General features: G+C 43.9%; 1 protein-coding gene across 3 annotated transcripts in view; it reads right to left on the bottom strand.

Moving 5' to 3' along the window:
* The window catches only part of htr4 (5-hydroxytryptamine receptor 4), an 82906-nt gene that overhangs the window by 20240 nt on the left and 49996 nt on the right, over positions 1-12670 (bottom strand). For all 3 annotated transcript variants that reach the window (XM_060063200.1, XM_060063199.1, XM_060063201.1), the window contains 2 exons: positions 9101-9301; positions 3393-3546 (listed from right to left, as the gene is read on the bottom strand). In XM_060063200.1, coding sequence (XP_059919183.1) covers positions 3393-3546; positions 9101-9301 — 355 coding nt within the window. The remainder of the gene's footprint in view (positions 1-3392; positions 3547-9100; positions 9302-12670) is intronic.

Here is a 12670-nt window from a genome sequence, read left to right as displayed (position 1 = left end):
GACGTTCCTCCACGATTTAGCATTGCACACCATTAGATCACAGAATCGTGAAATCTGGGTTTGTCTCGTCGGAAGACTTGCCACACTACAAACTTTGCATCAAAGATTCGAGTGCAATGCTCTAGAATCTTTACTTTGTGTCGTTCACTTCACACGCAGTGCAGTGAAGTCTAGTTAGTAAACACTGCCTGTGAGCTCCGGCTGTTCGCGGGATTCCCTCGCGCAACTGGTGGCAGGTTTTCCTCCATGTCAACAGTGGATTCGTCATTGCCATCCCCCCAAAATTCATGCGTGCCAAACTTTTCATCGTGGGGTTTCCGAACGTTGCAGACGAAACAATCTCAGATCGCAAACATTTCACATTGCAAGACCTTGTTTCGTCGCCGACTTTTCAAAATTGTGTACGATCCTGCAAATCAGGCTGAAATCGTGTAATCTGAACCAGCCATAAGCAGGATCTTTAATCTGATATTTGTAGATATCAAGATATACACAGTCAGATGTGTTTATAATCCAGTCCCTGTTCTGTCTCCAGGTATGGGGGTGGGTGTTGATGTGCTGCCTGTGAGAGAGAGATAGGATAGTGAAGACAGAGGAGTAGGGCGCTGTAGAGTAAATGCAGCTAGTTTTAAATGGAGCGGAAAAAGAAACCTCAGCAGCAGAATACGACGAAGCGGAACCAAGGCGACCGACATCGCTTTCGAGTTGTCCCTTAAACGTTAACATTATTTCTGTTTAGAAACTCTTCCCCTTGAGTGGCCAAATATATGAACCTGTATCAGTCACGTCTTACAGACTCCCTTCAGAAAGTTGCTTCCCTATCCACACTGATTCGGGTTTCCCTGACTGAGTGAGGACACAGGGCTGTTTTTAAATAATGAGCCTGGTATAAAATGACATGCAATGTGATGTCTGTACGGGGTCTGAAGCATTTCATGGCACTCCCTACCAAGGCTATTGACCTGCTATTAGAGAAAATTACTGAGGTTTAAAAGGAGTATAAGTAATATCTTGCCTACAACCTAAACCAGTGTGGAAAAAAGCAGTCAACTTAGGGCCCTATCCCAAGGGGATTCCATGTGTCTCCTGATAGCCCTCTGAAAGAAGCTCCTTATTTTATGTTTGGATTAGTGCTGGCCCAAGTGTGACCAGTGACCACAGAAGCCGCTATCCTTCTATATTCACTTACCTCATACTATTTCTCAAATCACTTATATGTTATGGTTAACTAAATATTGTCACGATTGAAAGTGAACTCTGTATTAATATTTGGTTAAAGGAGACATTATCTGGCTCATATGAAGTACACCTTTTGCCGATCAAGAGACGGACCCTGGTTAGTCAGCTGACTGTAACTTGGCCCTCCATCTCTCACGTTGCTTACACTAACTTAAAGGTTAAAGTTAACTAGTTAATACTACAGTTAGAGTCAAACACTGCCTGCTTTATGAATGTATTCTACAATCACATACAGTGGTTATCAATTGTTTGAATGCATGCTTATTCTCCAAGTAGATTGTCATTGTGTTCATGTATGTCCTATCTTTATGTTAATCCCATGTGGCAAGGGGGATTTGTTTAAACATGGCTAGTCTCATACGCAAATGCGGTTTATGATTTCTGTTTTAAATCAGTTTAATTAATAAGGTGACGAGTAGATTTCAATCACAGGATTTTACTGCCCTACATGATATTACTGTAATGTTTAGGATGTAATTTCTTTACACTGTAATATGCTGAGGACTCAGGGAAGGAGGACGAGTGCATGTTTAGTTAATGGGTAGGGGGAAGACACACTGATAAGAATATAACCTGAGGCCTGATGCCAGATCAGGAGTTCTTTGCAAACCAACTCAGGTTTTGTTGTTACTTCTGTGCAAGTGATACCAAAGTCTTTCAAACCTTGCCCTTCTCGACCTGTCTTGTTTTATTAAACTGTTAAAGTGTGGGATTTTATCCACAACTGTACCTATTGATTGGTTTATACTATCTTGTTATTTAGCAGACACTTTTATCTTGGGAGAATTACAGTGAATTCAGATGCAGGTCATTAAGGAGGACGTAGTTGTTAGGGCATCTTACACAATGACGCCTACTTGGTAGATTGCTATCCCAGTACCCTTTGCCTGGGAGTCCAAGTATTATATCCTGGCCCGAAGACAAACTTTTCATAATTTCCAAAGTAATTAAAAGGAGTACATTGGTAACAGAATCTGCATTCAGAGTCCTTGTTGGTGTTTGGACCAAGGTTCCCGCGGTGTTCCAGGGATCTGTGGTGGGGACAGGGCCAGGCTTGGAGGCGAGGTGTTGGGACAACATTCAGTGTTTAATGAGACCCTCAGAGAATGGCAAGTGACTTCATATGCTGGCCCTGATGACCCCACAATGTGGTTAAACGTGATTGTGTTTGAATTCATCGTGCATGCCTTTTCTCATTCAAGCGTTGCAAAGAATGAATATAAGTCGGGGCCTGTGTATGCTTATTGCTTTGCCGTCTGTGTGTTGGACACACAGACAAACCACACCAGTGGTGACAGAATGATAAAAACCTCTTAGTGCAAAGCAAGTGTGTCTGTGACAAAAGACAGGAAGTCAGGCAGACGGACATCGAGACAGACAGGACGGCAGACATGAATGTATAATTCAGCTCTGCGTTTTCTTGGTCAGGTGAGTACTTTGCGTCTCCTCCCCTCTCTCAGCTCTCTTTTATGTCTCCCCCCTGCCACCTCTCCTGCCCTTTCTCTTCCCCTCTCCCCTCCCATCGTCACTTGTCTTGACCATTCGTTCCCTCCTCTCCTCCTTTCGTGTCTCCTACACTGTTCCCTCCCCTACTCGCCAATCTGCTCCTCTTCTTCCCTTCCCCTCCTCGCCAATCTTCTACTCCTCTCCTCGCTCCCTCTGCCTCTTCCTACCCGCCCCTCCTTCTCCCCTCTCACCTATTGTGCAGAGATCATGGTGGAACGAGCTCCCTGCCGATGTAAGGACCGCAGAGTTGCTCACCAGCTTCCGCCAAAGACTCAAGACTCCCCAGTTCAGAGTTCACCTAGACTCTGCATAGTCCAACCCGTCCACCCCTCCTACTTACTGTATGTTGTACGTCCTGGCACTTAATGTGCACACTGACTGTATGTCGTATTTAATTATAGTGCTTAGTTATGTAGCTCCTTATCCTAACTATTTTTGTTGCATACGGGGAATGGGTTAACCTAGCAATTGTTCGTCTTTTGCATTTGGCTCTATGAACATCCTTATTGTACCGACAGCGATATTTTCTTTCACTTTCTTATGAAAAATTTACTTATCGTAAGTCGCTTTGGATTAAAGCGTCTGCTAAATGTCCATAATGTAATGAATGAAATGAAGGACATCCAACGTGCTCGGACAACACTTACCACATGGTAGATGCCGATGCTGTTCCAGCCTTGCATTATGGGTAGGAAGGAGATGAAGGTGGGGATGACCCAGCAGCCCCCGATCATCAGTGTCACCCGCAGAGGGGTCATCTTGTTATGATAGACCAGCGGCTTGCAGCAGATCGCATAGTACCTGCCCACACACACACACACACACACACAGTTGAGTTGTACATGATGCAACTTATGTCAATATTGCAACATAACACACATGTGTGTATCTGCGTGTGTGTGTGTGTGTGTGTGTGTGTATGTGCGTGTGCACGTGCGCGCGTGCGTGCGTGCGTGCAAACTCCTTTGCTGAGCGAGATGTTTCCTTAAAGAGGTTAAAGGACAGCCGGATGCTTCAGCTTCAATTAAATCACCCGCCCCCTCCAACCCCCGCCCATCTTCAACACAGACCCATGTGTTCATTCATGACTCAAAGGGACAGTGGACGGACTGATGGTGGGCTAGGGTCACTCTGCTAAGCTCCATGACACCCCAGGAACGCGCCCAGTGCAGTCCTCAGCTGCTGGAAACTGGGAGCTACCAAGTACAGCCACTGTCTTCTCAGGGTGGACACACTGGGAGCTGCCCAGTACAACCACAGGCTTCTACTGGTGGACAATGGGAGAGGCCTAATACAACCGCAGTATTCTGCTGGTGGAAATTATTCACTGCATGAATGCATTGTATTGCTCTCCTACTACCCTGGTGTCTCAAACTGAAGGCTTGTGTAGTCGTCTGGCTGATTCTCATCTCCTGGAGGATGAACGCTTTCATTAAATGATCGTGTGATCAAGAAGTGTTTGTTTCCCCTTCCTCCATGAATCCTTGGATCACCTTGTCTAATTTATAATAGAGTGGAAGAGGAGAGGCTTGAAATCCAGTAGTGCATCCTTAACCTGCCTCAGATGGCTTCGTTAGTGATGACTCATGCTTCAGACCTGCCACTGTGTGCTTTGGTAACTCCATAGAAAACTTTGAAAGGTAGCAATTTAAAAAACGAAGAAACAAGCATAAATCTGAATTAAAATATCACATAGCTACCAGCTCAACAAATCCTAGATCCCTGCCAATCCCGTCCCTATTGTCTCCCTGATGGTATTAAGAATGTACGTATGTTTGGACATTAAGAGATTAATTTGGGTGTCTAATGTGTCGGTATAATCCTGTGTCAGCCTACTCCCAGTGAGAGCTGTTCCACAGTAATCATTGACTCCAGAGAGAGAGGGAACTTAGTGTCTGGCTTGAAAGGCACTCTGGAATTAGAAAAAGGTCAAGAGCCTCTACTTCCACATTGTCCTGCTGCAGTTCTGCTGAATGGCTGCGCGCGCACACACACACACACACACACACACACACACACACACACACACACACACACACACACACACACACACACACACACACACACACACACACACACACACACACACACACACACACACACACACACACACACACAGACCTTGCAGTGGATTAGCATAAGGCTAAGGACAGCTCCACTCGCCATGGTCAATGTTTAGCTTTTCTGCAGATCTGCTTGACATTGGATCAGGTATTAGATGAGGCTCACTGCCAATGCTGGCTACCGCGTTACACACAGTCTATGGCGAATAGCGACCGACATGCTACGCGCGACTCCCTTATTTCCGTGCCTCGGCAATTTCAATGTGTCACTTGCCAATAAAGGTGGTTGAATGTTATACCATTTTATCTAAACTCCCCCCTGCCGCCATAACTTCATCATCATAATCACTGTTTAATTAATCTTGGGACTGTGAGTAATATATTTAGTACTGTTTACTATGAGGCGACCTAGTGAAACATGTCATCAAAGAGCAGCTAAGGGGCGATGATGAGGAAGATGAGGATGACGATAGTAAGCAAGGTGATGATGAGTGTAATTTAAAAGACTCTCTCTCCCCCTCTCTCTCTCTCCCTCCCTCCCTCTCCCTCTTTTCCTTGAGCATCACCCTCTCCCTCTTTCTTTTTCTTTCTTGTCCTATTTTTTCTTGTTCTTATCATTTCTTATGATTTATATCACTGTCACTGTCGGCCTCTCTCTCTCCATCTCGCTTTTCCCTGTCTCCCTCTCCGTCTAACTGCAAGTATCCCCATGTCTGTCCCTCTCCCTCATAGCCTGTCCAAGCAGGACCCTTTCTATATCCGTCAGTCCTGGTCCGCCATTATCTCCCTCATGGCTCCGTAAACCCCGCCCCCAATGTCTCACATGACTGCACTACTCTGGAAATCGAGTGCGCTCTCGCTCTCTCTCTCTCTCTCTCGCGCTCTCTCTCTCTCTCTCTCTCTCTCCCTCTCTCTCCCTCTCTCTCCCTCTCTCTCTCCCTCTCTCCCTCCCTCCCTCCCTCTCTCCCTCTCTCTCTCTCTCTCTCTATCATTCTGAGTGCGGTGTGCTCAGTTCTCTCCCTTTTCAGAGCACTTTTTTCCGCCAGTATTTTCTCTCTACTTTCATCCCTCTATCCTCCTTTGAAACCATTCGAGCAAACCCTTTTTATTCTCTCTCTGGGTTGTTGTGGTATGTTTCACCGTCCCTATGAAAGTCTCCCTCGCTGTCTGTCTCACACTCCCCCTCAATCTTCCTCCGTCTGTCTGTCTCTCTCTGTCTTGAAAATAATGTACATCTACTGAAGTGGTTCAGTCTTAAAGCCTCTTTGCCTGCTATTTACTTTCATCATGCAGTGCTTTTTCGTTCCCTTTCACTTCCTTGACGGTCCCTCTGTTTCCTTCTATTATTTTGCCATCTCCCTCTTCCCCTTCCCTCACTATAGCACTGTTGACGGCGCTTGCTCTCTATCTACATCTCTCTTAGTCGTTCTCTCTGGCTCTTTCCCCCCTTTTTTCTCTCTCCGGCTCTCCATGGCTCCTTTTCCTCCTCCTTTCTCTCAATGTCTGTCTCCCTTTTGCCCTCTCTCTCCCACCCTCTTTGTTTCCATCTCTCCTTCCCCCTACTCTCTCCCCCACTATAGGTGTGTCTCGATGTTTGAGACGTCGCTGGAGGCTCTGTGTCAACTTCTAATCCTTCTCTAGTTACTCCTTCTCCCCCTTTCTCTGTCTCGCTATCTCCCCCTACTATAGATCATTCTCCCCCTTTCTCTGTCTCGCTATCTCCCCCTTCTATAGATCATTCTCTCCCTCTCCATTTCCTCTCTCCTCAGCATCTTCCATATTTATACTGCAGCTGTTCCCCTCTCTCTCTCTCTCTCTCTCTCTCTCTCTCTCTCTCTCTCTCTCTCTCTCTCTCTCTCTCTCTCTCTCTCTCTCTCTCTCTCTCTCTCTCTCTCTCTCTCTCTCTCTCTCTCTCTCTCTCTCTCTCTCTCTCTCTCTCTCTCTCTCTCTCTCTCTCTCGCACACAGTAATGGAGCAATCGAATATGTTGTCTGTGAATGCTTGAATGTCAAGCATTCACATGTCATTGTTATGGATCTTTCCGCACATGCATCCAAGTGGGGGTGCTTGCACGCGTGTTTACTTGTATTTTTTTTTCTCGGTCATGATTGATTCCTGGTTTCCATTTAGGTCTTTCCGTCAGCAGCTAAATTGAACATGTGAGATCCCAAACAAACAGAGCGGAGGGACAAGCAGGGACTGGTAGGGCAGAGTGGGTGTCCCTACTTTGGGTCAATGCTGTTTGTGGGGTCCCCTGGCTGATCCTGTGGGGGACTTCACAGCAAGGTTTACTTTACTGTATTCCTCCCCAGGGGGGGAATAGTTTCTGCAACAGCTGCTCTGCGCAAGATAGAAACAATGTGTACAAATAGAATAGAAAATGAAATATCTGTCAAAATATTAAACTATATTTTGTGTCAAATAGAGAGGTCGTCATGCCTCAAGCAAAGCTCCAGCTTCTTTTTTTTTAACATTACATTTTACAGCAAAGTGACAGATACAACTACAGGGTATATTTTTCGAACAAAATATTTGCATAAGAATGTTAACATTCTAATAAGCTGAGATATTAGTAGGGAAGCCATTTCTTTGTAGCAGCATGTTATAAAACATAAATGTACTAACATTACCAGCTGCTTTGCCATCACACTCACTACTCTTACTATTTATGCTTGATTACATCCCATCCAAGTATTTATTCCTTAAATGCCTATTATTTGTTTCAATGTTTTGCCTGAGGTTCCAGGAGTAGATGACTTATTGTGTCTATTTAACTTGTTTTTCATACTTGTGAATCAACCTTGACGCAAATCCTGATTGTGGTCTTGTGTCAATATTATTAAATGTAGCACTGCAGAAAAGACTAAAACTACTCCATACACACATTAGTATCTCAGGTGAGGTCTTCGTTTGAAAAGCAGCTTTTCCATTACTGATTTGTATACACACAGACTGCACTTATTTGATATTTGGGGTGGGCAATCATTTTCCATTGGGGGCGAAAGAAGAAATTCCGAATGCCTTTGAGGGCAGAGGAATTACAATTTTGATTGGATTGTAGAAAACATATTGCTGTAACTCTTATTAAGCATTTGCAATTAAAAGCCACTCCAAATTAATGTGAATAAAATCATTGAATTCACCATGTGCACAACGAAAATACAGATTCAACAGTTTGCACTGAACTTGAACGTGTGATTGAAGTGCAGCCACATTTGATAATATAGGGTAGGCATTACAACCCACGCGTACAAAAAAGTAATCCGTGGGAGGAGCTACGTCTCTGACGGGCTTGATCAGGTGTGACTCCTGTGGCAATGAACAGCACTGCTGACCGGTGTTCATCACAGAGAGTGGATCTGCATCTGGACTTGTTATATTTCATCAGTAAGAAAGTTGAATTACAATGTTAAACAAACTCATGGTCCTCATCACGATCACGCGCACACCAGTAGTCTTTACAATCAGCGTTTAATGAATAAATTAATAACATGTTTTATTAAGAATTAATAAAAAAAAAAATGTTTATATCTTTTTTTTTCTATTCTACTCAGAATACTATTTCTACTCAGAACAGGCGGTCGTAGTTTGCCCACCTCTGCCCTAGATGATTGTGAAATTCAATGTTTTACACATTTTGGATAAATTGGTCAAAATTGCAGCTTCCTTCTTCATTTGTTGTACCTCTTTCTTTAGGAATCAACAAACATTCAATTAATTCTGCGCTGATCGGATAGGACAGGGTGTTGGACAGGCAAGGCCAGACTGTCGGCATGGTCTCGGTTGTCGGGTAGTGCGGTAATGTGCCTAATCACATGACACAGTAGATTGTGTGTTCTCCAAGAAGGGCCTGATCATGGGGCTATATACAAATCTCACTCTCTCCCTCATGCTCTCGGACGCTTTGGTGGTCAGGACTTCAGAGAGTCTCTCTCTCTCTCTCTCTCTCTCTCTCTCTCTCTCTCTCTCTCTCTCTCTCTCTCTCTCTCTCTCTCTCTCTCTCTCTCTCTCTCTCTCTCTCTCTCTCTCTCTCTCTCTCTCTCTCTCTCTCTCTCTCTCTCTCTCTCTCTCTCTCTCTCTCTCTCTCTCTCTCTCTCTCTCTCTCTCTCACACACACACACAGACAGATATGCAAACAAACGCGCACACACAGTAACACACATTGACGTTAAATAAAGAAACACATGGACACACACACACAGACGCTTGCACAGACACACTATGATGCAAAACAAAAAACACAGACACACACACACACACACATCAGCTCTCTCTGACGCACAGAGACTGACCGGTCGAGTGCGATGCAGCAGAGGTGCATGATTGAGGCGGTGGTGAGCAGGACATCCAGAGAGGTGCGGACCAGACAGAAGGTCTCTCCATAGATCCAGCTCTGGGTGACCAGCTCGATGGCCCCGAACGGCATCACCAGCACCGACACCATCAGGTCGGCGAACGCCAACGAGACAATGAAGTAGTTGGTCTTGATTTTCCTGCAGGAGAGAGAGAGAGGGTTAGAGATAATGACGTAACCTTTCTCGACGATTATAGGCTTAAAGGTGCTGTAGGTACGATTTGACAGCTGCCATTTGTAAGACATTACATTATTATTCTCCGCTATTATAGGTAGAACTTGAAATGCGCTGTCCGTCTATTCTGGTTGACTTAGCCTGTTTCTATATCATACGATTTAGATTTTAGAATGTGCTGTTCCCTGATTGGATGAGGGAATCCATCTCGTCTGTCGATGACAGGTGTGTGAACGCGCTTCTCAATTGTGAAGAAACGCAAAGACAGAGGGAGCCAAGAGGTAGGGGACGTTTGTTTGGGATGCTAATAGCTCCCTTTTCGTCTCTCTCTTTACAACTCTGAAATATTACAGCACCTTTAATGTGCTTGCACAATGACCTAACATTAGGCCGTTGGTGGTGTTTGGCGGCTGGCAAGTGTTTTTGTTGGGGTTTTATTAGTCAAAATAATAATAAAATAAATTTCAAACATAAATTTCACTACATCGTTTTAAATTATGTTTATATCTACAGTTCCGATGGCAATAAAACACAATTTAATTGGAATTAATTGCGAGAAATTGAGAGAAAGGAAATAATTTCTACTTTGTTAAATTGCACTGCAACTGTACACATATAATTCTGACATAAGTTTGTTCACCCAACTACCAAGTAGGATTAATGTACATTGTACATACATTCTATTTTTTATTGAACAAACATTATTGAATTGAGCGAAATATATTTGTATAACAAGGTAATTTTAGGGATTAAGAAAATAAACAATTATACCGGTATGAGGAAGCCACATAACTCCCACAACTAATTCGCACCAGAAAACACAAGAGAACAATGTTGAAATGAAAACAGTGAAAAGGTAAATGTGTGACAAAAAGATCAATGATTAAAATATATTGCCATTAATTGCCGTAATCTTTGAACCATGTACTGTAGTTTTCATATGTTCAGGTTTGACGTTATGATGTGAATGTTCCCTCTTCCTGTTGGCATTGGAGTATTTCTAGTTCTAGACGGTCTTCAGTAATGTAGCGCGTCACTTAAGATGGAGGTTGTTTATGTGTCACAGGAAGTGACACGCTGCTAACCCGGACTCTCAAGTGATGAGTGAACGCTGCTTACATCGTCAAGAAGTTTTCCACAGAGCAAGCATATTATACGGCAAACACACGTTTCAAAAATAGTCTTGTAGAACTGGAACTGTCTAATATTCAACATAAATCATTATTATGCTTAATAATAACTAAGGGGACCGCCAGGTAAGATAACTGTAGTGATATTCAATCAATCAATCAACCAGAACCTTAAAAAAATTCAACCCCATGAAAAAGATATATGGCCTGTTCAAGACCTTGTTCAAAGTGTAACTGTGATTAGGGACTTTACAAATACAATTGACTTGATGTGCCTTGACCTATATGTAAATAAAATAGAAATGGTTTCTGCACAAACTGTCTTCTTGCCTCACTGTCTGCCAAATTTGTTCACGCAACATCGGTTTGTTACCAGTCAGTAAATGAAAGATTCCACACATTATCACAACACCAAAAAGATGATACATTGACGTGGCCCCTCTAGGTTACGGAACAGGTCAACAGATGGCGGAGAGAGAGAGAGCACCGTATGATTAATCACAGTCGACTGTTGGATGGGCGAGACATTTAGGGTTTTACTGGTAGGAAGGGAGAGGAGTGAGACACAGACAGAGAGAGAGAGAGAGACGGAGAGAGAGACAGAGACAGAGACAGAGACAGAGAGAGACAGAGAGAGAGACAGAGAGAGACAGAGAGACAGAGAGAGAGAGAAAGCGAGTGAGAGAGTGGGAGGGAAAGAGAGAAAGACAGATGTTTTGCCGGAAAGAGGTCATAGGAGAATACACACACATAACCCCCCCCCCCCCCCCCCCCCCAACACACACACACACACACACACACACAGTATACTTTTTGTTTACAGCCAACTCAGACAGCCAATGCCTCTGAGAGACTATGGGTCGGGTGGGTTTACTCACGCAGGCGACCAGTTATCAACGAGTGATGGAGCGATCAATACATCAGCCAGATAGCTGTTCAGTGAAGGCAGCTGGATGCTCGCTACTGAATAGAGCTAACAGACACAAACACAGACTCATAGAAGAGACAGATAGCCAATGTAACCCAACGACAAATCATTCGTACTACAGGGTGTTTTTTGCAGAGATGATAATGGTTAATTGTTGCTATAATTTCGTAATTTAACTATAGCCGATAATCCAATAATTTCTCTTAAATGTCGCCTCTGCCATTAATAAAGTTTATCATATCTAAAAGCGACTTAAATTGAATCTAGATTCAGGGCATTTAGCTGGGCTCAAGGGGGCCTTCTAGTAGACAAGTGCTGAACCCAGAGCCAGAGTCAACTCTAACCACTACACCATCCGTATTTCCTTTCAATGCTTGCTTTAAAAGCTTTACAAGGTGAAACAACAAGCCTGCCAACTAGCAAATTGATTTTAGGAACAGCAACTAAAACCAGCTCGGCAGTCATCACACACACACGCATGCAGGGGATGGCGCCAAATCCTACAGGATATAAAGAATAGGACATGTATCTATATATACATTACATACAATACAATATATATTGTATATATACAATATGTACACTATATTTGCACCACAAATAACTATAGTGTACTCGAATTTACTACACTGTTTAAGCTCTTATTGAAGTCTGTTTTTGTAATGCTCCACAATTACTACTACTATGACTTCTACAATATTTATAGACCGTTCTCTTGAATTTATGGCAAACACAACTGCAGGCCTTAAGGTGTGGGAGTGAGCCTGCACTTAAGTCAGAAGGGTTTAAAAACAGCCTCATTGCCTGAAGATGAATTGTGTGTATTTAGAATGGGGAGGATAAAAGAGGGGAGGGGATGAGTGGGCTGAGAAGGGAAAAGAGAAGAGGAGAAGGCAAAGAGATGCCCAAGAGGGAGGGAAGGAGATGACAGGAAAGATGGAGATGAGAGAATGACAGAAATGAGAAGAGAGGAGAAAGGAGTGGAAAAGAAAGGAGAGGAGGGGAGAGAAGTTGGAAGGAAAGGAGATGGAGAGAAGATGAAAGGAGGGGAGAGGAGAGGAAGATGAAGAAGAGGATAAAGGAAGCGATGGAGAACAGAGGACCTGAATGGAGAGCGAGAGTATGTTCCAGGAGAGGAGAGACGAGGAGGAGAGAGGAGAGAAGGAAAGACGACACAAGTGGGAAGGAGAGGGGAGGTCAGAAGAGGAAAGGAGAGAGGGGAGGAGAGGAAGATGAAGAAGAGGATAAAGGAAGCGATGGAGAACAGAGAGGAGG

This window comes from Gadus macrocephalus, chromosome 10 (genome assembly GCF_031168955.1).
Source record: "Gadus macrocephalus chromosome 10, ASM3116895v1".
NCBI classification, from domain to species: Eukaryota; Metazoa; Chordata; class Actinopteri; order Gadiformes; family Gadidae; genus Gadus; species Gadus macrocephalus.
Note: the sequence above shows the minus strand (reverse complement) of the source record. Positions and strands in the feature narration are given on the sequence as shown.